The 25,459-nt window shown below is 53.2% G+C and overlaps 4 protein-coding genes across 12 annotated transcripts in view; all 4 read right to left on the reverse strand.

The window, feature by feature from the left end:
• Positions 1-1,139: 1,139 nt before the first annotated feature.
• Positions 1,140-4,991, reverse strand: TNNI3 (troponin I type 3 (cardiac)). Of its 6 annotated transcripts, none has more exons than XM_008577946.1 (8): positions 4,817-4,991; positions 4,502-4,514; positions 4,276-4,362; positions 3,772-3,813; positions 3,317-3,433; positions 2,834-2,923; positions 1,985-2,161; positions 1,140-1,290 (listed from the first exon to the last, which is right to left on the reverse strand). In XM_008577946.1, exons 1-8 carry the CDS (start codon positions 4,825-4,827, stop codon positions 1,207-1,209), a joined length of 621 nt encoding a protein of 206 aa, XP_008576168.1. In that variant the 5' UTR covers positions 4,828-4,991; the 3' UTR covers positions 1,140-1,206. The 6 variants fall into 6 exon arrangements, with proteins under 6 accessions (XP_008576168.1, XP_008576166.1, XP_008576167.1 ...); XM_008577944.1 differs by having other exon boundaries at positions 3,317-3,448; positions 4,817-4,990; XM_008577945.1 differs by lacking the exon at positions 4,817-4,991 and adding an exon at positions 4,665-4,754 and having other exon boundaries at positions 3,317-3,448.
• Positions 4,992-5,889: 898 nt separating this feature from the next.
• On the reverse strand, positions 5,890-11,966 carry DNAAF3 (dynein, axonemal, assembly factor 3). Of its 2 annotated transcripts, XM_008577951.1 has the most exons (12): positions 11,888-11,966; positions 11,696-11,784; positions 11,229-11,371; positions 10,710-10,803; positions 9,239-9,396; positions 8,777-8,959; positions 8,455-8,580; positions 8,241-8,363; positions 7,839-7,977; positions 6,851-6,965; positions 6,494-6,568; positions 5,890-6,411 (listed from the first exon to the last, which is right to left on the reverse strand). In XM_008577951.1, exons 2-12 carry the CDS (start codon positions 11,778-11,780, stop codon positions 6,024-6,026), a joined length of 1,629 nt encoding a protein of 542 aa, XP_008576173.1. In that variant the 5' UTR covers positions 11,781-11,784; positions 11,888-11,966; the 3' UTR covers positions 5,890-6,023. The 2 variants fall into 2 exon arrangements, with proteins under 2 accessions (XP_008576173.1, XP_008576174.1); XM_008577952.1 differs by lacking the exons at positions 10,710-10,803; positions 11,229-11,371; positions 11,696-11,784; positions 11,888-11,966 and having other exon boundaries at positions 6,851-6,962; positions 9,239-9,371.
• Positions 11,967-16,675: 4,709 nt separating this feature from the next.
• On the reverse strand, positions 16,676-22,858 carry SYT5 (synaptotagmin V). Of its 3 annotated transcripts, none has more exons than XM_008577954.1 (9): positions 22,777-22,858; positions 21,589-21,679; positions 20,656-20,828; positions 19,689-19,808; positions 19,393-19,560; positions 18,866-19,033; positions 18,477-18,594; positions 18,124-18,257; positions 16,676-17,290 (listed from the first exon to the last, which is right to left on the reverse strand). In XM_008577954.1, the coding sequence occupies exons 2-9, from the start codon at positions 21,665-21,667 to the stop codon at positions 17,090-17,092; spliced, it is 1,161 nt and encodes a 386-aa protein (XP_008576176.1). In that variant the 5' UTR covers positions 21,668-21,679; positions 22,777-22,858; the 3' UTR covers positions 16,676-17,089. The 3 variants fall into 3 exon arrangements, with proteins under 3 accessions (XP_008576176.1, XP_008576177.1, XP_008576175.1); XM_008577955.1 differs by having other exon boundaries at positions 18,477-18,591; positions 21,589-21,711; positions 22,777-22,833; XM_008577953.1 differs by having other exon boundaries at positions 21,589-21,711; positions 22,777-22,830.
• Positions 22,859-24,165: 1,307 nt separating this feature from the next.
• PTPRH (protein tyrosine phosphatase, receptor type, H) overlaps positions 24,166-25,459 on the reverse strand; it is a 17,606-nt gene continuing 16,312 nt past the window's right edge. The window contains 2 exon segments of the mRNA XM_008577962.1: positions 24,166-24,315; positions 24,430-24,565. Of these exon segments, the coding sequence (XP_008576184.1) occupies positions 24,166-24,315; positions 24,430-24,565 (286 nt within the window).

The following is a 25,459-nucleotide window of genomic DNA, read 5'->3' on the forward strand; positions in this document are numbered from 1 at the left end:
TCCTGTTTCCATCTCTCTGTTCCCCCTTTCTGTGTCTCTCTGGGTCTCCATTCCTCGAACCCTGTTTCAGTTGTCTCTGTCTTTTGTCTCTGCAACTTTCCATCTGTGTATCTCTGTGTATGTCTGTCTCTACTTCTCAGTCTCCCCCTCTGTCTCTGTCCATCTCTCTGTCTCCCCTCCCCCACCCCCACTCCTTTGTCTGCCACCGGGATTCCACCCTGGTGACAACAGGCGCTAAAGCCAGAAAGCAGGTGTGTGGTGGGGGGAGGGGGAGGATGGGTGTCCATTAGGCTGGTGAGACCTCACCCTCCCAATCCCCCCCACCTCCATCTGACACTGATCTTTTTTGGTATCCCCCTCCCCCCCTCCAAGCCAAGCCATGACCTTGGGCTCTGGAGAGCCGACTTCCTCACCCTTCTGTGCCCCTCTGTATCTCTGTCTCTCACCGTCTCTGTCTTCATGTTTCTGTTTCTATGCTTTTCTTGGGCTCTCTCTTCGGGTCTCTGTCTTGGGCTCTCTCTGCATCTCTCTGTCTCCTTCAGGGCCCCTCGGTGTGTTTCTCACTCTGCGTGTCTCTGTGTGCTTTTGTCTCTGCATTTCTGTGGGTGACTGTTCATACCTGCCTCTCTCTGCACCTGTGTCTACTGGCGCTCACTGTGCACTTCTGTCTGCCTGTAACTCCATTTCTGTCACTCTTTGGCTCCATGTCTGTATCTGTGTCCGTGTGTCTATCTTTCTAGCTCTTTCTGGGTGTCTCTCTTTGTGTCTCTGCAGTTCTCTCTCTTTGGGTCTCTAGTTTTGTCTCTTATACAGTCGCCATCATTTATGTTCCTCTCTGTGAGTATGTCTTGTCTCCACTTTCTTCTTTCTTTGCACTTCTATGTATCTTTTTCTTTCCTCTCTCTTTGGGTCTTTGGCTCAGGCTCTCTGTCATTATACGCCTCTCTGTCTGTCTGTGTGTCTCTTTTCACCTTGCTCTCTGCATCTTTGTGCATCCCACGTGGAGCAGAGGAGCCAAGAATGCCCTGTTTTGGTGACCCATCTTGCCCCTGACCTACTGTGTGGCTTTGGGGGAGCCCTCCCCTCAGTTTTCCCATCTCTCATATGCCTAAGCTCCAGGGTAGTAGCCATGCAGTCACTGCCAACTCAGAGAGAAACTTTATTCCTCAGGGTCATCCTCAGGGCCACAGTGGTAGGCAGGCAGACTCAGCCCTCAAACTTTTTCTTGCGGCCCTCCATTCCACTCAGTGCATCGATGTTCTTGCGCCAGTCTCCCACCTCCCGGTTTTCCTGGGGAGATGGAGTCAGAGATTAGGGTCTCTTCCTGGTCCCTAGTCCCTCAAATATCCTCCACCTGTCATCCAGTGGGCTGCTCTACTCTGGATACCTGTCCAAGTATCTGGTTCTGGAACACTTCTTGTTCCCTCGAACAATCCCTGCCAAGTTCTCCATGCACTTCCTGTCTTCCCCTTCCACTTCCTGTGTCCCTCATGCACTTTCTTTTTCCCCCTCCCACTTCCTGTCTCCTTCATGCACTTCCTGTCTCCTTCCTTACTTCCTCTCTTCCTATTTATTATATTCCTGTCCTTCTCTTCTTGTCTCCCTCATGTATTTCTTTTCTCTCTCATGAACTTTCTGTAGCCCTCATGCACTTCCTTTCTCCTTGCTATTAGGTCTTTCTCCAACGCACTTCCTGTCCTCCCCTTCTACTCCGTCTTCCTCTTGCGTTTTCTTATTTTTTTGGCCAGTCCAGAGATCTGAACCCTTGACCTTGGTGTTATAAGGCCACATTCTAACCAACTGAGCTAACTGGCCAGCCCCTCTTACATTTTCTTGATCCCTCCTATTCTTCTCATTAAGAATTGCTTACCAGCTGATTCTCCCCCAACTTAAAGCACCATCTGTCCTCAAACTAGCCATAGGATTATTGCCCCCATACCCCCTACCCTAAGCACCACCTTTCCTGGTCATAGCCCATACTCACCTTCTCGGTGTCCTCCTTCTTCACCTGTTTCAGTTGGGCCCGCAGGTCCAAGGACTCCTTAGCCCGGGCCCCCAGCAGTGCCTCCATCATGGCATCTGCAGAGATCCGCACCCTCCGCAGGGTGGGCCGCTTAAATTTGCCACGAAGGTCGAAGATCTTCTGGGTCAGGTCTGCGATCTGTGGGTGGCCATAAAGGGAAGTGGAGACTCCTCTCTCCCCTTTCCCCTCACCCCACTCTTCCATCCTACACTCCTCTCCTATTCCTATTCTGTCTTACAGTACCCAGCCTCATCCAGTCTCTTCCCAGCTTAGGCTCCCAGTCCAAGCTTCTAATCCTGGAACTCGATGCCCTCCCCGATATGCCCCAGACTCATCTCTCAAAACTACTGACACATCCCTGTCCAGCTACAAGCAAATCACAATTCCCTGGCCCATGTCTGAGCTCATTAACCAACACTCAGTGTCCCAACCACAAACATATTTTCTGTTTCTCCACCCCTAGATTTGTTTTTTTGGTTTTGTTTGTTTGTTTGTTTGTTTTGGCAGCTGGCTGGAACAGAGATTGAACACTGAACCTTGGCGTTATGAGCACCATGCTCTAACCAACTGAGCTAACTGGCCAGCCCCCCACCCCCCAGCCCCCAGCTTTGCATGTGTTGTTCCCTCGGCTGGAAGAGCCTTCCCTAACCATATTGTACTCATCCTCTGCCCCAACCCTGCCAGGCTTACAGAGTTGTCCTGGGTCCTATGGTCTGCAACCAAAAGCAGCTGCAAAGGGTCAGGCTGAGACCACAGTCCCAGACATCTCACACTACCCTGAAGGTACACAAGCTGCCCAATGCTTCCCACCTCCGTGATGTTCTTGGTAACTTTTGCTTCTACGTCGTATCTCTCTTCATCCACCTTGTCCACACGGGCGTGGAGCTGTCGGCACAAGTCCTGGTAGAGGAAGATGGTGTGTGTTGTCAGGGAAAGAATACGGGCCTGGACTCCTGGGTCTGAGGAAGGAAGGGGCTGAGGCCTGGACATCTGGTCCTGAAAGAGTAGTAGATTGGAACCCGGACTCCAGGGAACTGCAAACAAAAAGTGCTAGGAGTCCTGAACATATGACAGAATTGGGGCTGGAGGAACTGACTTCTGGGTTTTGAGATTGTAGGCAGCTGCAGGCCAGATTTCTGAATTCCTAAGGGTAAGGATTGCGATATTTGACCCCTGGCTCTGAGCATTAGGGGGAATAGCGACTGTACTCCTGAGTCTGAAGGGATGCAAGACCAGAGACTGGGAACCTCGGATCCCAGGCAGGGCAGGATTCCTTGACTTGGGAGCTGGTACCTGCAGCTCCACGAAGCCCAGCCCAGCCAACTCCAGAGGCTGGCAGCGGGTGCTCAGAGCGCGCCCTTTCTCTCCGCGCCGCTCTTCTGCCTCTCGCTCCAGCTCCTGCTTTGCAATCTGCAGCATCAGGGTCTGCGGAGGGGTGGGAGAGGACCGCAGCCCACCCCCCCCGGGGTAACAGGGTAACGTTATAAAGACCTCTCCTGGGGAAGCCACCTATGCCTCGCCCGCCCTCTAATCCCATCTTTCAAGAGATCCACCCCACTCAAAGGTTGGTTACCATCAATCCAAAGCCCTGCACCTCCGCACCTCCTTCAGCGGGGCTCCCCAAGTAAAGCCACGCCCCGACGGCGCAACACTCCAAGCCCCGCCCATTCCCAGCCGAAGCTCCACCCCAACGTTCAAGCCCCACCCTCCTGAGCACCGCTTTGTTTCCTCTCCTGACCCATCCTCACCTTCAATTGCAGTTTTCTCGAGGCGGAGATCTTAGACTTTTTCTGCCAGTGTGAGATGGTGCAAAGAAGGATCAAGGAGAGGGGTCCGAAGGGGGACAATGGGGGGGACTTTAGGACACCCGGCCCCCCACCCCGGGAAGATCTAGATTTGGGCCTGCCTCCAACTTGAGCCCTGAGTCTACGGGAAGCCACGCCCCGCAGTTCCGCCCACCATTCTGGGGCTTTGACTTTGGCTAGGCACCGCCCATCCATTCCCTTAGCAAGCCTATGAATAACGGAGCCCTGCCCACAGGCAGCTCTCACCCATCCCAGCCCGGACCTCTGTGAGACTCCGCCCCTAAAGTCGCCCCTCCGCTTAAGCTCCGCCCACGGCCAAAGCCCCGCCCCCTACCGAGGCCCTGGCTCCGCCTCTCCTTCCCAAGGTGTCAAGTACATTTGATGAATGTTAACCTAGGCTCCTCGAAGCCCCGCCCCGGCCCCGCCCCCACTCTGGCCCCGCCCCACCTTGGCGTGCGGCTCCGTGGCATAGGCGCGGTAGTTGGCAGAGGAGCGGCGTCTTACCGGCGCGGGCGTGGGGCGCGGCTCCCCAGCCTGGGGTTGGAGGAGCGGGTCTGCGTCACCACCGAGACTCTTCCCAGCCCTTCCCCGTGCCCTATCCTAGGGCCGCGACCTCCCTCCCCAGACCCTGGCCACGGGAGTCCCAGCGCACGCCTTAGGCCGCCGCTCTTACCGCTTTGCTGCTCCTGGAGGAAGAGAAACCGGGGAGAGGGTATTAGTGGTGGGCCTGTGTCCTGTCTGTCTCCTGAGGGACCCCGAGGCCCTTCTGACCAAGAGGTCGAGGCCACTAGTTCCCCCTTCTTCGGGTCCCAGGAGTCCGATTCCCAAATTCTTACCTCATTTCCATGCCCAGGAGTCCTATCTCCACCTCCCTGCTCAGGCCAGGTGTCCAGCCTCACGACTCTTACCCCTCTCGGGAACCCGGGAGATCGCCCCCACCTTCCTCTCCCTTGGGACTTCAGGTACCGGGTTACCAAGCTTCACTCACTCATCCGCCATGCTGAGACTCAGGCCGGGAATCGCGGTGGGCAGAAAAGAGAACAAGGGGCTCTTTGTGGGTCAGTGAGGGGGCGTCCGGAATGACCTTGAAGGCCCCCAGGACGTTCGGTCTGCTCCGAGCTGCTCAAGCCTCACTGGGGACACTGAGATAAAGGGTGAGGACAGAGACTAAATATACTGCTGCCTCCTCCTCCCACTGTCCGGGATGCGAGATAAGGGGGCGCGTGAGGGGTGGAGCGGGCCTTGCTCCAGCTGGTTCACCCCGTCACCTTGGTAGCCTGGGAATCTGGACCCCTCCCCCCTCCTTCAGACGCAGAAAAAGTCGGAGCCTCCAGCCTCCGTCTTCAGACCCCAGGCCCGCAGCCCCTCACTAAATAGCAATTTCCATAAGGGCTGGAATTTTGTCTATTTTTTTCACGATCTTAGGATCAATTTTAGTGTCCCAAACTTGTTAGCTACTCAATAAATTTTGTTGATTAATTTGAGCATCCAGGTGTGGTGTCCCAGACTCTCAGCCTACAGCACTGAGAAAGCCACCCCGAATCCACTTGGAAACGCACAAATCTGGTTTCTGGTCTCCTCTCTCCCCTCTCCCAGACCTGGAGACATATTGAAAACAGGGAAGACACTCAGACACACAGAGGACCCAACTCTTTACTTGAACCACTTGGGTGCTAACCAGACCCTGGCGAGGAGACACCCCCAGCTCCCAGTCAGGAATGGGATGCTTGGGGACAAAGGCCCTGAGACCCAGGGTCGGACCTCTAAGCCGGTTTTAGAGTCTTGGGACAATTTAGAATTCTGAGAGGACAACCTAGAACTCTAGGAATATAACTTAGAATCCCAGAAACGGAATTTGAAATTCTAGCAAAACCTCTGGGGCTGAATGAGAATGTTGAAAGTAAAATTGAGAATTCTAGCATGGGTTTAAAATTATACGAGCGGATTTTAACTCCAGGACCTGATTTTATTTTTATTTTATTTTTTAAAAGGTGACCGGTAAGGGGATCTTAACCCTTGACTTGGTGTTGTCAGCACCACGCTCACCCAGTGAGCAAACCGGCCATCCCTATATGGGATCCGAACCCGTGGCCTTGGTATCATTAGCACCACACTCTCCTGAGTGAGCCAAGGGCAGGCCCCAAGAACCTGATTTTAGATGTTAGAGATGAGGGACTCGGTCTCTTGGGGTGGGGTCAGACTCTGGTTTGGGAGTCTGACTCACTGTTGGGCGTGGCCAGAGCCTCCTGGATTGGAGCCAGAGCCTCCAAGAGTGAACCCTGAGACAGTGAGGGTAGCTCAAGGGGCTCAGAGCCTGGAGCCCGTCCTTCTAGTTGCTGGATCTGGTCCTCACAGGGCGGGCTCATTGCTTCAAGAGAGGGAGCCAGGACTTCAGGGGGCGGAGTTCCGGATTCCATGGCTGGGTCAATGCTGGCAGGAGCAAGGTCCCCGGACTTGTAGAAGCGCGCGAAGGTCTCCGAGGGCCTGGCGCCGATCTGCGGGGCAAATCCGGCCGCCTGAGCTAGCTCCCCGACCCGGGTGGCGAACCCCTGCAGCTGCTCCTGCCTCAGGTCCACCAGGTACCTGCAGCCGGGAAGCGACCTGTTAGGGACCCAATTTCGGCCCCCAGCCCAGATGTTCCCTGCCCTGGGATTTTCTGGCTCACCGGGCTAACTCCACAATCAGATTCCCTCCAGGGGCCAGGCAGGCCCCGAGCTCAGGGCTAAGAAGCTGGACCATTCTGAAGACAGGAAAGAGGAGAGGCTTAGATTCAGGCTCCCAAGTCCTCAGGAAGGAGAGGGGCTGGGGACCCATACACTGAGTGAAGAGGGGGCTGTGAAACTGGAGTCCTGGCTCTGGAGGAAAGGGGGCAGGAGGTCTGGCCTCCTGCTTCTTTTTGTTTGTTTTTTGGCGCTGGCTGGTATGAGGATCTGAACCCCTCCCTGATGGACTCTCAGTTCTGAGGCAGGAAGGGCGGGCTTGATGGTCCTCGGTCCCTGTGAGCACGTGTGTCTCCTCTTACCCACAGGCCACATACAGAAGCTGGAACCGGCCCTTGTAGCAGCTCTTGTGGTGGAGAGTCTGGGCGGAACCGAGGGACAGGAAGTGCACAGTGAAGGATTCCGGGGCGGGGGCTGCTGGGGAAGGGCAAAAAGGGGTCGTCTTTGGATAGTGGAGCCAGGAGAGGCAGAAACCCAGAGGGACAAACATAGAGACAGGCAGAGTTGGGCAGACACACAAAGTGTGGAGACAACACTCCTTGTGCTTCTTAAAGCCCTTCTTCATCCTTTCTCTGAGGTGAATTCCTGGAAAATTCTGGAAAGGTCGGACCTACCTGCAGGCAGAGAGGCATTTTACAGACCAGGCTCCTGAGACTTAAGAGAGCGAAAGAGTGGCTGGTTGGTCCGGGGATACACGGGCGTCCCCCGTAGAGTGGGACAGACTCCCAAGGAGCGCCAGGTGGGGGGCGGGGAGGCTGAGAAGGAGGCACAGCCGGAATCCGGGTTGGGACTGGGCAGTGTCGAAAGAGGGGCTGAGACCCAGCACCTTGTTACAATGTGTCCGGCCAGTTTAGACTTCTGCAGGTTGCATTGAAATTCTACTACTGGGGGCCAGCCCAGTGGTGCACTGCTACAGTGCGCCCCTTGAGAGCGCGGTGGCGCTCCCGCCGAGGGTTCGGATCCCACATACAGACCAGCCGCTCACTGGCTGAGCGAGGTGCGGGCGCAACACTGAGGGTTGCGATCCCGTTGCCGGTCCCGGTCCGGTACGGGCGCGACACTGAGGGTTGCGATCCGTTGCCGGTCACGAAAAAAAGACAAAAAAAAAAAAAAAGAAAGAAATTCTACTACTGGAATTCAGAATCTTAAGAATGCTGTCAGGATTTAGGAAAGGCAGAAACAAAGAAAAGAGAGAAAAAGAGGACATCGAGTAGATATGCCCCGGCATTGCAAGCCGCACCAGTCCGCGCTCGAATTTGGAATACCTGGAGCCTGAAGTCCGCGGCTTACCTGAAGGGCGTGGCTCCGCGGTTCGGTCCTGGAGGGGCTGCTCCCCCACGGGGTAGCCCTGGGCGGCTCTCGGGCGCCCCCAGACGGCCATCTCGCGTAACAGCTCTGTCACGTTGTGCTGTGTGATCTCGCCCGCCGTCTGTGCAGAAGAGGGGGCAAGGCCAGACACTGGGGCTCGGACCGCTGGTGCGCGACCAGGATGGCGGGGGCGGTCGGGGCTGGAACTCCGGGCATGGTTGGGATTCTCAGGACGTAGAAGTGGGGCGGGACCCAGAAATTCGGGGACGGGGCCTGTTACTGGGGTGCGGGCGCCTCACCAACATAGGGGCGAGGCCTGGAAAGCGGAGGGCGGGGCCTCGGGCGCCCGCCCCAGCCCCAGCCCCAGCACCGCCTGTCGCACACCTTGACCGGCTGTCCGTTGCTGGTCTGCAGGAGGCTCTCGTCGTCCGTTTCGATGCCAAAGGCCACGAAGGGACCCGTGGCAATGTCCCCCCAGTACCCGCGCACTGCCACGCGCTCTCCGTGCTGGGAAAGCAGAGAGAGAGAGAAGACGGGTGAAATCGGGGACCCAAGAGTCAGGGTCCCCAATAAGGAGTAGGGCAGGGAATGGACCCACGTGACTCAGGAGGCGACCGGACGCCAGGGTCCTGTTGGGCACGTGGTAGGCGCTGGAGTCTCTGAGTTCAAAGGCGACACCTGTGTCCCTCCAGCGTCGGAACTCGCGGGTGTGGATGACTTGGGCCTGGAGTAGGAGTAGAGAATAAGAGAGTTTCACCGAACCTGGCAGATGAACCTCCCTCCAGTCCCTCCCCCATCAGATCCAGGTTCTGGGCTGCCGGTCCCCTCCTCCCTGAGACCCAGGGGTCCAGGCCCCAAAGCCCTCCTCCTTCACACCCAGGACTCGGGGCCCCCCATCCACCTCCTCCCAGGCCCCTCACCCCGCGGTCGTGCAGCTTCATGTGCAGGTCCCAGTCGCTGACGCCGCGCCGGGCGTCGTAGCGGGAGCCCAGGTAGTGGCGCAGCCGCGAGTCCCAGAGGCGGCTCATGGGGAAGGTCTCCTGCCCCTTCTCCCCGCCAGCCCAGAAGCGGAACACGGCCTCCAGGGCGTCCCGCTCGCGAAACTGCGTGGACAGGCACGCGCGGGAAGAAAGGGATACAGGGAGAGCGACTTCTGCTTGGCCCTCCCTTCCATCCCAGGAGGTGGAAAGGATTCTCCCGTTTCTCAGGTGAGGAAACTGAGGCTCAGAGAGCAGAAGCTACCCCCTATCCCTAGGCCAAATCCCACAGTTGGAGTTGGGGAGCTGGGATTCGAACTTCCAAGTCCCCAAATCCTTTCGGACTGCCCATTTCCGTTCTTCCCGCCGCCCCCCGGATCCCAGAGTGAGGCCTGGTGGCGGCACCTTGAGGGCGCTGAGGCTGAGCCAGGGCAGCTGCTCCACCAGGCGATCAGGCTCGGGGACCAGGTGAGCCAAGCGGTCGGCCTGGGCTCGCACAAAGGCAGCCACCGGGGGACGAAGCAGCGCGTTGCCCCATACCTCCAGGAAGGTCTCGCTCCTCTCTAGGGGAAGGGAAGAGAAAGTTGGGAGGGAGGAGCAGAGGACTGAGCCCAGAAATCAGACCCCTAATATCTTAATATTTCATAGTCATATAGAATCAGCATACCGAACCCCGGCAGACTCCCAACTCATCGCAATAACTATAACTTGAGGAATAACTTGCACCTAACCGAGGTGTTCTCACCTATTCCTCCCCACACCACCAGCCATCCTGAATTTCATGTTTAGTTTTCCCTTGCCTTTAAAAAATAAAAAGTGATATATAGATATAGATGAAGATAAGATATATGGGTTTGTTAAAACGTTACAGTGTTAAATTGTTTCATTTTAGCTATTTAAGAATCTTATGAGAAAAGCCAAGAAAAAAAAATCTTGTAAGAGAATTATATACCTTAAGTTGTATATGATATACACACATCGACATCTATATATACCTATGTATAGTTTCATTTTAGTTGTTTAAAAACCTTATAGGGCTGGCCAGTTAGCTTAGTTGGTTAGAGTGCGGTGTTCTACCACCAAGGTCAAGGGTTCGGGTCCCCTCACCAGCCAGGCACCAAAACAAAACAAAAAAAAACCTTATAGAAGAGAACTACATGCCTTTAGCTAGTTAGATAGATAGATTAGTTTAGTTCTAGTTCTAAGAAACTTAAGGTGTATTGTGCAATGTATTCTGAATGCTGTGGGCTATTAATGACAATGACCATCTATAATCATAATAAAAAAAAAATAATCGCTCAAATGTACAGAGCCTATATCATAAGCAAGGAGCTATGCACTTTTCATTGAATCTTCACAAGAATTCTATTGGTGGAGAAACTTTTAGGATCCCTGTTTTGTAAATGTGGAAAAAGAGCCCAGAAAGGGGTAGACTCTAGCCCAAAGCCACACAGCAAGCAGGGCCAGAATTTGAACACAACCTGTCTGAGTCCAGAGTCTGGCTCTAGGCACTAAGCTGGTGTTGTTTTTACCGGGAAATAATCACTTTCTGCCTCCCCACATTGGAGGACTTACTACTTCTCAGGAAGTCTCCTGATCTCTTTTGGCCTCCCACAATAAGACCAGATTTTGAATGCTTACATTGTGTTGTACGATGTCCTAAGAGTTTCATGTGGATTTTCTCCTAGAATTCCTGGGTCTAGGAGGTATTATATTTAGCCCCATTTTACAGGTGAGAAAAACTGAGGCTCTACAGTCACAAACGATGAAATTGGGGGCAATAACCAAATTTTAAGTTCCACCATTGAAATGCCAGAATCCCTGTAGTGAAGAGGAGGACACTAGCAGTCAGAATGCCTGGGTCCTAGCAACTGACCTTGCAGCCCCATCTTCTCAGGTTCCTCCAGGGCTAGGCTGAAGATCAGCATGTGTCGGGCCACAGCTTCCAAATTATTCTCCAGCACATAGAACTGGAAGGATGGATAGGGCAGAATCATTCGAAGACCTGTGTCCCTGGCCCCTAGGAGGCCCAAGACAATAGCCCCTCAGCCCCCTCCTTCTCCGGACCTAGAAGTCCTGTATGCCAGCGCCTTCCTTAAACACAGGAGTCTGGGCTCCCAGAACCCTCCTCCCCACCGTTATTTAGAAGACCTGATCCTTAGGCTCTTCCTGCCTCTGGAACCCAGGAATCCCAAACCTCAGCCCCTTCTTCCCTGGGACGCATGGATCTGTACTCCCAGCTTCCACCTCTTTCAGACCCAGGAATCCAGGTTCCGGTCCCTTCCTCCCCGGACTCAGGACTTGTGAATCCCAATCCCCTCCTCCCCCAAAGTCTCGGGAATCTGGGCTCTCATCTTCATTGTCCTGCTTCCACGACCCCAGAATCCCAGCTCACGTTGAACCTTCTGCGAGGCCAAAGCGCCGCCCTGGCCAGGGTCCGGAGGAGATGCCGTCCATCCACTGAGCCCAACAACAGTACATCTAGCTCGGTGGTCCTGTCCTCTGTATTTGCCTGTGAGTCTGGGTCCACAGGAGGGCCTGGCAAGACGACAGCGGGCTGGGGCTGGTGGCCTTCAGAGCCTCCCCTCCAGCCGCCCCTAGAACAATGGACCACAAATCCCAGCAGGCCTTGCGCCTCCGGGCTCGCTTCCAAAGGGAGCCGTGGCTCTAAGCATTCTGGGGTTCGTAGTCCTGAGGTAGGACATCGGAGCTGCTCCTCGGGGGTTTTCCCACCGCCGTTGGAGCCTTCGAGAACGTTAGTGCGCCCCCCTACCATCGACGCTGGGACTACAAGTTCAAAAAGGCCGTCTGCACAGGCGGTGAAGGCAGCCGATGCATCACATCAGGTGTGGTGGGACTCACTTTCAGCCTGCAGGTCCAGCGCCGGGGACAGACCCCACCAGGACACGGTGCCAAAACCCGTGCCGGAGCCCGCCGGTGTGGTCATCGCCCTGCGGGACAGACATCTTGGGAATCCCCAAACATTGTCCATCCATTCCCCTTTCACTGCCCCTCATTTCTCGCCCTTTTGCCTCCGCGTGACACCCCCCTCACCTTTATCCTTCCAAATATCTCGGGGCGCCCCCTTCCTCCCTGCTCCGTTTTGGGCTGCGAACCAGCACTCGTCCACAACCGCTGCCCAAGGCTCCCGCCCTTTTCGATGGGCACAGGCAGGTTTGCACTGCCGCGATCAGCTGACAATGAAAGTGAACGGGACGCGTCCGCTAAAAAGTTTTGGCCAGTGGGGACGCTCAGGGATGGCTCCCTCGGCGTGCGGGAAAGGAGAGCGTGTGGACGCGGTTGTCATGACGATGGCGTTGGCGAAGGGGCGGGGCTGGAAGAGGTGGAGTCTGGGACGGTTCAAATTTCTGGGATGCTTTACATTCAGACGGAACGGAATGGAATCTTGATTAATCCAGATTAAAGTGAGGTGGCCTCAGACTCTAGACTGCACGCTTCTCTGTCCCCTTTCCTCCTCATACCTTGGGCTGTACCACACAGGGTGTCTCACCAGTTGGGAAACAGAGATGTGCTGGAGCCAGTTAGCCCTGGCTCTTAGTCGTTAAATTTTCACGGATTTTGTGAGCTGGTTATTACACACAGTCATTAAATATCAAATTCTGTAATCTTACAATTAAATACATCACATTAAAATAAAGGTAATAATATTCAAAACTCATCACCTCCTATTTTACTATATTTTGCTATTATCGGTGCTCTTGAGGTCACTTACATCTATTGTATCTGTATAGAAGAAATGCTATTTTAATGCAATATTTTAAAAAATCAAATAGGCAAATTATAATCACTGGCCGGCTGTATATGTAAATAAGGTTTTATTAGAACCATCGCCAGGATTACACTGAAGCAGAATCATGAAAGTGCAGGGTTGTATCAAGTGTTTAAAATTGTTATATTTTGTCCACTGTGGATTTTTTTGCATTAATTTCAATTTTTAAAAAATATTACATTACGGTGCTAATTGTCTTGATTACTGAGGGTTTTGTTGTTGTTGTTGTTGTTGTTGTTGTTGACTTCACCTTAAATTTGGAAACTTCATACAGGCCCTGGGAAATACCATATGATGATGTGCTAGTAGGCATCGCTTCCCGACTCTCTATTCAGTCACTTCACATTTGTAGCTTGAAATCAACCATGGTGGGAGTGTTTACATCATGGAAATGGGCAAACTACCCACCAGGGCTTGATTGGTAATAGCACACCACAAGAAGCACACGAAGTCCCCTCATGACTCCAGGTCTCTATTCTTTGCATTGTTCCCTTCCTCTAACATCCTCCTGCATTCTCACCCTGGAAAAATCCTGCTCATCCCTCCAACCCCAGCTGGGAATCTTCCTCTGAGTTCTGCTTCTGCCTCCCCAGCAGAATGGCCACAGCAATCTACCCTGTGACCTGAGATTGTGGCCTTTGGTCTCAGGCAGGCCCAAGTTTACAACCTGTCTCTGCCACTTGCTGATCAAGTGGCTTCAGCCAGGTGACTTAATCTTGCTGAGCATCTCAGGAGCTAATATCTACTTAATAGGATTGACTGAAGAATAAAAGAATCAATGCTTATAAAACAATTATCCCGAGGGGCTGCCACATAGAAGTCAGTGCGCTGTGGTTGCTGTCATTACTAACTTAACTGTGGTCCTGGGGCCCAGCCTGTGAGTTCCACAAGGGCAGGGTCTGAGTGAGACACATCTCTGGATCATCCCAGTACCCAGCAGAGGGTGCAACACCCAAGGGGCCTTGGCTCTCTGCCTCCGTTCCTCACTCATCTATGTGACCTTAGACAACTCACTCCTCCTTTCTGAGTCTCGCTTTCCTGCTCTGTGAAGCGGGAACGGTAATATGCAGCTGGCAGGAGTTCAGTAGATCATAAGGAGGTCCACTTGCCTCCTGAGGGCATGTGAGTTCTTGGCACTGAGAAGACAGTGCCCACTGAGGAAATGAAGGCTGAGATCTCAGCAGTCCCTGCAGAACCAGGCTAGCCAACCCTGGGCTCCTCCCCAGCCAGCTCTCAGCCCTTCAGAGCCCTAGATCCTGGCTTTCTCCAGGGAGACTCAATGCCTTTCATCCCTCTTACCACCACTCCACATCCCCACCTCCCGCAGTACATTCTCCACAGAGGAGCCAGAGTGATTTTAAAAGTAAATCAAGCCATACCACTCACCTCTTAAAACCCTCCAGAGGCTTCTCACTGCACCTTGATACAATCCCAGGTCCTTAGCTTGGTCCCCTGCACAATCTGGCTCATGGCTGTGTCTCTTCTGTTATCCCAATTCACATCCTTCTCATCCTCCCCACCAGCCACATTGGCCTCCTGGCTCTTTTGAGAACACACCAACCCTGTTTCTGCACCAGGGGCTTTGCAACTTGGGGTTCCTTCTGCCTAGAATTGTCCTCCTCATCATTTTTGTTTTTTTTAATTGAGGTAAAATACACATAACATTTACCATGAATGACATTTAACACATTCACAATGTTGTGCAACCATCACCACTATCTAGTTCCAGAATTTTCTCATCACCCCAAAAGAAAAATCCATATCCATTGAACAGTCACTCCGCATTTCCCTCTCCCCGCAATCCCTGAAAACCACTAATCCACTTCTGTCTCTATGAATTTGTCAATTCTAGATCTATGAGAGTACTTCAGAAAGTTTGTGGAAAAACAGAATTAAAAGATAATATGAACCTTTCTATAAACTTTTTGAAGTACCCTCATATTACACATATGGAATCGTATAACATGTTGCCTTTTGGGTCTGTCACCTGTCACTAAGAATAGTGTTTTCCAGGTTTATCACGCTGCGTGAGGCATGAACTTTAGTGCTTCATTCCTTTTTATGTATGAACAATATTCCATTATATTTCCTCATCTTTGCAAGTCTCATTCCTTATCATTCAAATCACACTCCAAACGTCACCTTGTCAGGAAGACTGTCCCTGACCACCTTTTCTTTAAGGTTTTTTTTTTTTGTCTGTTTTGTGACCGGTAAGGGGATCGCAACCCTTGGCTTGTTTTCGTCCGCACCACGCTCAGCCAGTGAGTGCACCAGTCATCCCTATATAGGATCCGAACCCGTGGTGGGAGCGCCACTGCGCTCCCAGCGCCACACTCTCCCGAGTGCGCCACAGGGCCTGACCACCTTTTCTAAATTATCTCAGACCTTCCTGGTTTTCTTCCCAGTATGGATTGTCATTTGTAATAGTTTTTATACTTCTTATTGGTCTCTGCTTTCTAACTGGGACAAGGAACCAGGGACCTCAATGTCATCATCTGAATCAGAACAGGTTCAATCCCAGAATTTAGAGACTGACTTCTTGGCTGTGTGATTCTGAGCAGGTCACATTAATTCTCTAAAGCACAGCCTTCTAATTTGTCAACTGGGATAATAATTGTGTTTATTTTTTGAGATTGGTGTAAGGATTATTATTGGCAGTAGCAGCAGTAATAGTAATACATCATGCTGTCTTTGTAAAGACACAACACACGCATAATATACTCACACATGAGAAATTACTGCATTCCTTTGGAGAAATTTCTAAAATCTCATGAACATGATAACCTATATGACTGATCTCATTTTCCTTTTTCCCAATGGCTACCAGGAAGCCCAGGGACGTTTGTACTCTGCCCCTTTCCTTAGTACACGGAGGTATTCTTTTTTGCCTCATTCTCCACTTAACCTGCTGCTCAGAGAGCTCTCTTGCCAAATTTCATAGACCTTTGTCTGCCACTCAAAATCCTATCTGGGATGAGATGAGGAAGAAGCAAATAAAACAATCTTCATTCCTACAAACAGAGAGGAAGACAACATTTGTTGAAAGAAGAATGAGGTGAAGTCAGAACCACTGGCTTTCTCTGCATAACCCTATCCTTTCTCCCAGGCTTGGGAGATTTCATTCCAAGACTTTGCACATCTACTCTGTTTCCTTGATGAGAGTAAGTCACTTGGCAGTAAGGTCTGGGTTGGCATCTATTCTGGGTCCCAAGCATCCAACAGAAGCTGGCACACAGAAGACCTCAGGGAATATGGAAGGATGGATGATGGGAGGAAGATAGGCAGGGAGGAAAGAGGAAGGAACGGAGGGAAAGAGGGATGGAGGAAGGGATGCAAATATGGGTATAAAGATCTATGTGATTCATGGGTGAGGGAGTGAGTGGATAAATTCACAAATAAGTAAGAGAATTCTCATTGACTCTTCACAGCACACATGCAAGTTATTATAATTATCAAGATGTTTTGGGCCGGCCCGGTGGCGCACTGCTATAGTGCGCCGCTTGGGAAGTGCGGCGGCGCTCCCGAATTCTCATTGACTCTTCACAGCACACATGCAAGTTATTATAATTATCAAGATGTTTTGGGCCGGCCCGGTGGCGCACTGCTATAGTGCGCCACTTGGGAAGTGCGGCGGCGCTCCCTCCGAGGGTTCGGATCCCACATGCAGACCGGTTCCCGCTCACTGGCTGAGCGAGGCGTGGGAGCAACACCGAGGGTTGCGATCCCGTTGCCGGTCCCGGTCCGGTACGGGGGCGACACTGAGGGTTGTGATCTGTTGCTGGACACGGAAAAAGACAAAAAAAAAGATGTTTTCAGGTGAGGAAACCAAGGCTCAAGGGGTGAGTAAATGAACAAATGAATGAATAAATGGAAGCATAAGTGGGTGAGAGTGTGAGGGGGAAGATGGATGAGTGGGATGGGTCGGTTTCCCTCAATGGGTCTCCAGGATGGGCAGCACTAACACTGCCCTTGTGGGCTCCCATGCCTGGAGATGAGGTTCCTTCTTGAGCCCCCAGTCCCTGTCCACCCCCATCAAGGAGCATGGGCCAGGCCACCAGAGCTGCTGAGTATTTTATTTGGCCCCAGGAGCAGTGCAGGAACCAGGCTGTGTGGGAAGAGGGACATTGGGAGCAAAGGGGATAGAAGACTGGGATCGCTGATTGTCAAAGCAGATGGTGGGACCTAGAAACAGGGGAGATCAGACTTCTTTCCTTTCCCCCAGGGGTCCCTGGGGCTTCTGGGTATGTGTGTGCATGTGTGTGGGGAGGGGGTGTTAAAAGTTGTCATGATTGGCATAATGCAGGGTGAGAAAGCAGGAATAGATCAGATGATTGGGGTGAGGAAGTGGGGAGGGGTTAGTGGTCAGAGAAGGCTTAAAGGTAGGACCGGGCTTGGCTTTGGCCAGTCTTAGGAGTCTGGGGTAAGAGGCCAGAGTCCAGGCTTGGCCAGAGTCTGGGGGGTGGGAATCAGGGCACAGGCAGCAGCCTCACTCGGTCAGGGGGCCGCAATGAGTGCCACTGCGCAATGGGCCGCCGGGGGTTTGCCAGCATGTCCGCCCAGTGCCGCAGGCCAGCCCCGCCGGCCGCTGTCCCTACGGCCACTCTCCCAATGGCCTCGTTCTTGCCCAGCTTGTCATAGTCCAGCACGGTCAGCTCCACATGGACCTTCTGGGGTGGGCAGGGGAGAAAAAGGAGACAGGAGGCAAAGGAATGAAGGACAGAAAGGGGCTCAGGTATCAGGTATCAGGTATCACTGGTAAGGATACCCTCTCCCTGCAACCAGAATGCTAACGGCCTTGCTAGAGAAGCTCTGGAACAGGGCAGGGGGTGGGAGGTGGAAGGATGGAGCCCTGCAGTGAGAAAGATGTTCTTTCCTCCTTCCCAGACAGACTTCTAAGGAGATAAGCCCTCAGGACCCCGTAGCTAAGATGTTGTTAGGAGTCTCCTTAGGGAGCAGCCTCCTGAGAGGGGCAAACCTTCAGAACTCTGAAATGGGTGGAAGAGCCAAGCCTTAGGCCTCCCTGTGCCCTGTCTCTAAAGAGAAAAGGGAAAGTCTCTTTTTCTTAGTATCCATGTTTGGGGGGAGTGGCGGGGAGGGCATCCTGGTCTCTTTTAGGGCATGGGACATTTTGGTCTTGCTTAGGGAGCAGGGGATTCTTGGTCTTGCTCAGGAGGCAAAGCATCCTGGACTCACTTAGGGGGTGCAGCAGCCCGCTCTTGCCCAAGGGGCAGGAAAGCCTGGTCTTGCTTAGAGGAGAGAGTATAGAGGAGAGAGGATGCCCAAGCCCAGTTCTAAGAAGACTCTCTTTTTTGAGTGGGCAGGGCCTCCCTGTCCTCATAGGAGGAAACTGAGATTGAGAACATAACTTCAGACCCCCATGACCTGATTTCTAGGCGGATGCTAAAGAGTCTCCCTTCCTCTTGCAACTGGGGTTCCTAAGGGCCTGGGCCTCTTGGGGAAGTGCTGTTCTGGCAGCGATGATGGGCAGATCTGAGCTCACCTGGACTTGGTCACAGGGCACCTCGAAGCTGAAAGCCTCGTTGTAATAGGGGTTCAGAGTGTTCTTCTTGATGGTAGTTTTCTTCTTCCGCACCTTTTTACCACCCTGCAGCAAGTGGACTTTGACATACGGATCTGGGGAGGGGGAGGAGGAGTCTTCTTTGGACCAACATAAAGACACCCCTTGCACCCCTCTCTCCACGCCAAAATCAAATCTATATCCTTCCACGAAAGCCTGGGCCTCCCTTTCTCAGAGACCTTCGGGGCCCAGAAACTGTCAGAACCTTAGTCAGAGAACACCAGACACATGCACACGCACACACACACACTTCCCATTTCTTGCTTCCCACACACCTGACAGTCCTCCTACGTCCATTTTCTTCAAGTTTTTAGCTTCCAGGACGATGACTGTGAGCTTCCCGGCGGTGGGGACATACCGGAGGGAGAAACAGATGTCCCCTAGCTTTTCCTGCTATAAGAAGGAAAGGAACCCATCGCCAGACCGCGGATCCATATCCATCCCCTCTCTGACCTTTCTTTTCTCCCCACACCTTGAAATGCAAATGATCCAGAGTTAAGAACTCAGTGGAGTAATCCACGGGTGGGGGGAGGGGGGCGTCAATCTACCTCTGGAGCGGGCGGAAGGGATGCAGCCCTAAGCGTCCAGGAAGCCTGTACTGGGATTCACCATCAAAGTTGGGTGGGCGGGGCCCTAGCCTTGGGGCGTGGCCACGCATGCTCACCTCCTCCCGCGGAGCCAGCTGCAGCTCCCGCCAGGCCTGCACCGGCCGCCCTAAATCCACGGAGCTCATGGGCACCCGAACCTCCCCGATGGCATCGTTGCGGGAGAAGCGGTCAAAGTCGTACACCGCCATGACCAACACCCTGCCACCCAGCTCCACGTAGGGGACCTAAGTGGGTAGGGGACACCGAGAGAACACAAGGTGAAGAGTGGGAAGTCACAGAGAGGAAGTGGGGTAGAGCACATCCAGGTGGAAGCCTTAGAGTGGGGGCAGTGAGTATCCAGGGGAACAGTTGAGGGAGGGTGACAATGGAACCCAAATCGGATTGCCCAGGGACCAAGGGAACAGCCCAGGAATCTAGTAGTGTGCCCCAAGGGACAACCCAGGGTCAAGTGGAATAGCCCCCAGAGCAGGTAGCTGCCACCTGAACTGTGGCTGCCTTCAGAAAAGCTGAAGGAGTCAGTCCCCAGTGTTCCAGGGACCGAGGGCAGGCTGTGGAGCATGGGGCACTGATGAGAGGAGCTCACCTTGAAGGCGAAGGTCTCTCCAAAGTGTGGGTTCAGTGTCTGCCGATGCACCTTGGTCTCCTGCCGCCTCCGCTTGTCTGGCAGCAGGTAAACCCGCACATAGGGATCTGAGGAGCCACCCAGGTCCAAGGCTGCCAATCCCTCAGCTTGCAGGATACCCACCAGCAGCTGCAGGTGCCCAGGCACAGTGAGTAGGGAGGAACCCTAATCTTAGCCTCCCTTCCAGGACCTCCTCTTGGAAGGGGCTGGAGTCCCTGGGACTCTCCCTCTCCAAAGCATCCCCTTCCTCCACCCACCTGGCCACTCTGGAAGTCATAATCCAGTGAGTACTGCAGTCGTCCTAGCTCATGCTTCTCTGCCACCTGCTGCTCTGGCCTGGATGATGCTGGCTCTAGTTCCTCCACTTCTGGCTGCACCTTAGGAAGCCAGGGGAAAAGGCAGGTAAAGTATTCCCCTGATAGCAGTATCCACCAGGCCCAGAAGCCAAAGGAGGCTCACAGATCCCTCAGGCTATACCTGAGCACTTGCAAGCTAAGCAGAGTCAGTGTTTGATTAGTGATGTCTGCTACAAGCAGGGAATAGACATGGTGACATATATACAGTGTATTTGGTCATGCCTAGACTAGAACAACAAGTGCTGATAGTGTCTCATTGCCCACAAGAATGATGCAGATTTTATTTCACATGCTAATGGATGTATGTGGTGGTAGTCCAAATTGCCCTGTTGATTGGTCTCCAGAGTACAGTATATATATATACTCTATGATCCAGATATTGTGAAAAATAACTCTTTGTTCTCCAAATATGCCTCATAATCTGGATGTCAGGCCACAAGCTCTTCCTCTGACTAGAATGTCCTTGTCTCTGTTCTTGGTTACCTCTGTCCCTTGGGTCTCAGCACATAAGTTGCCTACACCAGGAAGCCTCCTCTGGCCCTCTAGGCTGTCAAGTGCCTTTTCTGCACTTCTATAATACTCTATCACACTTTTAAAATGACCCATATCACCCTGTATTGTAAGTGTCTGTGTCAGTGTCTGACTCCCCAGCACACTGAAAAGTTCTTGTGAACAGCAGCTAGGTCCGATGAATCTCCACCTGGAGATTCCATACCCAGAGTCCAGTTGAAGGCTACACACAGGGAAGATGAGTGAATAAGGTGGGTTTAGAAAGGAAAGGAGCAGGAACTGAGACCAGCTGAGTGAGCCATTGAGAGGAACAAAGATGTGGAAAGGGGCAGGGTTGAGGGGTTGATCCAGGCCACACCTTATCTATGTAACTCCGGCCCAGCTCCTTCACTTCCTGAAGGTGGACCTGGGCTTGGGCCTGGCTCTTCTTGCCCATCCGCCTCCGACAACGTTTCCGGTAAAGACAGAGACAGCAGCTGAAGATGAGGAGGCCTGAAACCAGCACGATGGTGGCCAGGGCCCAGGGAGGCACTACAGAGTGGGGAAGACAACACACATTGAAGCCCTGGGAAGCAGTCTGGCTAAATCCGTCTACATGTGGAGGCTGGAATCCTGGCCTCGTTTTCCCTCCAGCCATTTCCATTCCCTTTTATTCCCGTGATTTCCTTCCAACTGATTTCAACTATAAAGAGATTTGATGCCCTAATCTGGGCTGACATCATCCAGATTTGCTTGCCTATTAATTTTGCCTCCTTTTCCACCCCTATTCTTTTTTTTTTTTTTTTTTTTTTTTTAAAGGTGACCGGTAAGGGGATCTTAACCATTGACTTGGTGTGTTCTCAGCACCACGCTCTCCCAAGTGAGCTAACCAACCATCTCTATATAGGGATCCGAACCCTTGGCCTTGGTGTTATCAGCACCACACTCTCCCAAGTAAGCCAGGGACCGGCCCTTCACCCCTATTCTAATTTCTGCTCAACCCCTGATGTTTTTAGAGGAAGCCCTGCCACTCCTTTGGCCTCAGTTTCCTCTTCTGTAAAAGATGGGAGAGGTGGAACTTCAAATTCACCAATCCAAGATCCCATTACATGCCACACTCTTTGATCCGGTTCTGGTTTTTCTTGCAAACCTGTTGGAGCCTTTTCCCAATTTCATTCGGATTCCAGTCCAGAATGCCCACCTATAATCCCAGCCGGATTTTCCAACCCTCTAGCCCGAATATACTCGTCCGAATCCCGCCCCTGTGAATCCTGGCCGGGCTTTCTTTCCACTCTCGTCGGGTCTCGCTCACCTGGGCCACGGCTGATGCGGCTGGAGTCCGGAGGCGTGTTCGACGCTGGAGGTCCCGGGGTTGGGGGCTCCGGGAACATGGTGGCGGGATCCTGCAGAGGCACCCAGGCGTACTAGCCGCCCCCTCCCACCCAAGACATCCATCGAGTCCTCCGCACAACAAACAACTACAATTCCCATCAGCGCCATGCACGACCGGTCGAACATAAACTGGCCAGCCGCCGCGAGTCATGCTGGGAATTGTAGTTTCAGCCTCTCCGCGACGGAGGGCGGGCGCTTTGGGGAGGTCTAGGACCTAGTTCCCTCCCTTTAAAGTACCCCCCACCCCACCCCACCCGCCTTCCTGGCACTCCGAAGACTTCTGCCCTTTCCCCGCCGCTCCCCAGGGCTTCAACAGGAAATGGGCAAAGACGGGAGTGGGAACCGGCAGACCGGAACAACTGCCTGTCTCCACTTGGGCGGGGTGGGATCAACGCTGGTTGCCCGGGCAACGGCCTGTTGTCAGGACAACGGGCGGGGCTGACGCAAAGAGGCTGAGTCCGGGCGGGGCGGATTCGCTCCGGGCCCTGTAGGTGCCTGGGACCCTACGACCCTGATCTCGGAGTCCTGCGAGAGTGGGGAGGGGGCGGCCTGTTGTCCGTGCGCCCACAGCTGGCTCCTCCCTCCGCATCTGACTCTTGGAGGAACTGAGACGCAGGCTCCCTCTTCTCTCTCTCCAGTCTTGCTGGGGGTCGGGGCGGGGCGGGGGTTGGGGTCGGCGCGGAGGCTGCCCTGGTGCCTCTGCTGGGCCGCCCACATCCTCCTCGGCCTGTTGGTCTCTCCCGCGCATCCCGAGCTCTCTCTTCGCGCTTGTTCTCAAGACCGCCTCGGTCTCTACTTCTCTCTCTTGACCCCAATAGGCATCTTCCCTATTTCTGTATGTCTCGTCATCCATCTCTCCCGTCTGTGTCTCTCTTGCCTGTCGTCTGGCCTCTGTCTCCCAGGGTCTCTCCCACTCCTCCTCTGCCTGCTCCCTTCCACCCCCGCCCTCCGGCTCTTTGTCTGTCTCCACACCTGTCTCGTGTCTCTAAATCCCAATCTTCCCGTTTCAGGCTCCAATCCACCAACTCCCACTTACTCCCACGCACTTCGTCCCTCTAGAGATGGGAATGAGAATGGGACTTGGGGAGGAGATCCCAGTAGCTCCTACCTGCTCGGTGGCTGAACAGGACCCTCGGAGGAGACACTGAGGCGCCGGCCCCGCGCGGACCCCGCCCCCGCCCGTGGGCGGGTGGCGCTGTCCCGGGTGCTGATCCGGGAGCTAGGTGGGGCGGGGGCGGGGGCGCGGCTGAGCGGAGCCGAGCTGTGTGTGTGTGTGTGTGTGTGTGTGTGTGTGAGAGAGAGAGAGAGAGCGCGAGAGAGAGAGAGGGGGGAGAGAAAGAGGGGAGAGAGAGAGAGAGAGGAATTCGTCCTGGGTAGGCGTAAAGCCCAGCCCCGCCCCTCGTCCATCCCCCACCACGATGGCGACCATGGACGTTCATCCTGGTGCCTTAGAATTTTCTGCCTTCTGGTCCAGCCATAGGACATCCAAATCGCTGCCCCCCACTCCCAACACACACACAAAACACACACAACCCTAACAGCTCAAAGAACTTGGCGCAAGGACACCCGGTCCTAGGACCCAAGAGACGCCCCGCCCCCGCCCCGACTCACGTATTCGTATATCCGGACCCCGAGAGACTCAGCATCAAAGTCGCCAGGATATCGGCCCCATATATCACCCTCTAAGGTCCGCTAACACCAAGCCCAGGAAGCAAAAACCCAAAACCACCACCACAACCACCGCCAGCTCCAGCGAACCTCATCCATACCGCCCAGATCCTGGACACAGACTCTGAACACCCAGCCTTCTCTGAGAGACTCAACCATCCAAACCTACATTTTTCAGGTGCAAAACTATGAGTATCTCTAATTCCTTCCCTAAGACTTAGATATGAGGAATCCACTCTCACTCCCACCCTCGGTATTATTTCCAGACCCAGAAATCCACTGGGGCAACCGTCTCTGGGAAGAACAGTGATTTAATAAATTATGGGACAGAAGAAAAATATATGCACACAGTGGAGTACAGGGAGACCTCAGCAGAGGGATTCCTTTCAACACCAGATTATAGAAGACTGATTTGGTTTCTGAAGTAAAAGCAGAGCAGGATCCTGCCTGCCCATGCTCCTCAGGTAGCCAGAATTCCAGACCCTAATTCCTTCCTTCCTTGGAATCCAGGTTGCAGCCTGTTTCTTTGAGAACCTGCCCCCAGCTTCCTCCTCCCTCAAAGAACTAGGAAATCCAAGCTACCACCCCTCTCCTCCTTCAAGGACCCAGGAATCCAGGCCCCCAGCACCCACAGTACTCATGAAGTGAAGCCCATCATATCCCTCTCCCCTAGGGAAACAGGAGGTTAGGCTCCCATCCCCCCTCCTCCCACAGGGCCCATGAGTCTGGGACCTCAGCCCTCTGCTCTCCCAGGGGTCCAGGAATCTAGGCTCAAGTGGAGATCCAGAGCTTGAATATAGCTGTGCTGTGGGCTCAATCCTCCTGCAGCTTAGACCTCCAAGTTGTGGGCCTGGATGGCAGCAACATTCTCGTAGATAAGGTCTGCCACATTCTCATAGGTAGCCTCCTTCTGAGCTGGGGCTGGGGCTGACTGTTGGAGGAACCGCAGGATGCACTTGTGTAGGAACACGTACTGCTCCTGGGGAGGAGGCATGCGGAGTGAGGGGTGCCCTCTTGGTGACTGGCTGCTTTTCCCAGGGTCCCTTGTCCCACCCCCTGATTCCTGCCCTGTGTCCCTTAGGAGCTTCATCACCTCAGTCTGCACCATCAATGGCCGGCTTTCTCTCATCTTCTTCAGGAAGTTGAAGGGCCCTACGAGACCCTCACACTCCAGCTGCCGGAGCAGGACATCCAGGGCAATTAGTGTGCCGGTGCGGCCCACGCCAGCACTAAGCAGGGACAAGGAAAGGGTCAGACCATGGGAGGGAGCAGTCTGGAGTCTTGGCTGATAGGAAGGAACTGTTTTTGGAGCACTCAGGGATCAACAAGATACAGTTAAAGATACAGTATTCAACAAGATACAGTTAAAGTGGGGATTACTTAATAAAAAGTAATAACAGTAATGATGCCTAGAGTTCTTTCCATCTCTTAAGGCCTCTTCTAAGTGCCTTATCTGCCTCTTTCACTCCTCCTAAGCCTAAGAAGTAGGATCTATTAGCATGACCATTTTACAGATGGGTAAATTGAGGCTGAACAATGTGAAGTTGTGTCTCAGGTTACTTGGGTAATAAATGACAGAGTTGGTGTTCAAACACAGGAAGATGAACTCCTGAGCTAATCATTTTTGGTTTTCTTTAAACATAAAATTAATCATTTTAACATGCACAATCCAGCAGCATTTAGTACATTCATGAAGTTGTGAAGCCATCACCTCTATCCAGCACTAAAACACTTTCATCATCCCAAAAGAAGACCCCTTACTCACTAAGCAATCACTCCCCATTACCCCCTTTCTCTCCTGCTAGTGGAAACGACTAATCTGTTTTCTGTCTCTGTGGATTTGCCTATTCTGGACATTTCTTATTAATGGAATCAAATAACATGTGTTTTTTTTCATCTGGCTTCTTTCACTGAGCATGTTTTCAAAGTTCATCTGTGTTATAGCATGTGTCAGTGCTTCATTCCTTTTTATGGCTCCAGCTAATCATTTAAATTAACCACTATGCAAGACTCCCTTCTGTGCTCAGCGGGGGGGGGGGGGGGGAAAAAAATGAAAATGGGGACACCCCCAGGGGGGAATTTTTGGGGAAAGGGCTAGTCTTAGTAAACAGGACAGCAGAAAG

The sequence above is a fragment of the Galeopterus variegatus genome, unplaced genomic scaffold (assembly GCF_000696425.1).
Source record: "Galeopterus variegatus unplaced genomic scaffold, G_variegatus-3.0.2 Scaffold1608, whole genome shotgun sequence".
Classification (NCBI taxonomy): Eukaryota; Metazoa; Chordata; class Mammalia; order Dermoptera; family Cynocephalidae; genus Galeopterus; species Galeopterus variegatus.

Excerpts from the sequence above, each read along its gene's own strand:
- TNNI3 (XM_008577944.1), bottom strand. Across the intron at positions 3,814-4,275 it reads CCACGGAGCCGCACGCCAAG|AAAAAGTCTAAGATCTCCGC; the intron begins GTGGGGCGGGGC and ends TCACACTGGCAG. Across the intron at positions 2,924-3,316 it reads TGGGCTTCGTGGAGCTGCAG|GACTTGTGCCGACAGCTCCA; the intron begins GTACCAGCTCCC and ends TTCCTCTACCAG.
- DNAAF3 (XM_008577951.1), bottom strand. The coding sequence starts at position 11,780 with ATGACCACACCGGCGGGCTCCGGCACGGGTTTTGGCACCGTGTCCTGG. Across the intron at positions 8,960-9,238 it reads TCAGCCTCAGCGCCCTCAAG|TTTCGCGAGCGGGACGCCCT; the intron begins GTGCCGCCACCA and ends CTGTCCACGCAG. Across the intron at positions 8,364-8,454 it reads CCGGTCGCCTCCTGAGTCAC|CACGGAGAGCGCGTGGCAGT; the intron begins GTGGGTCCATTC and ends CTGCTTTCCCAG.
- SYT5 (XM_008577954.1), bottom strand. The coding sequence starts at position 21,667 with ATGTTCCCGGAGCCCCCAACCCCGGGACCTCCAGCGTCGAACACGCCT. Across the intron at positions 19,809-20,655 it reads GCCGGAGTTACATAGATAAG|GTGCAGCCAGAAGTGGAGGA; the intron begins GTGTGGCCTGGA and ends TGGCTTCCTAAG. Across the intron at positions 17,291-18,123 it reads TGCCCTGTGACCAAGTCCAG|AAGGTCCATGTGGAGCTGAC; the intron begins GTGAGCTCAGAT and ends TGCCCACCCCAG.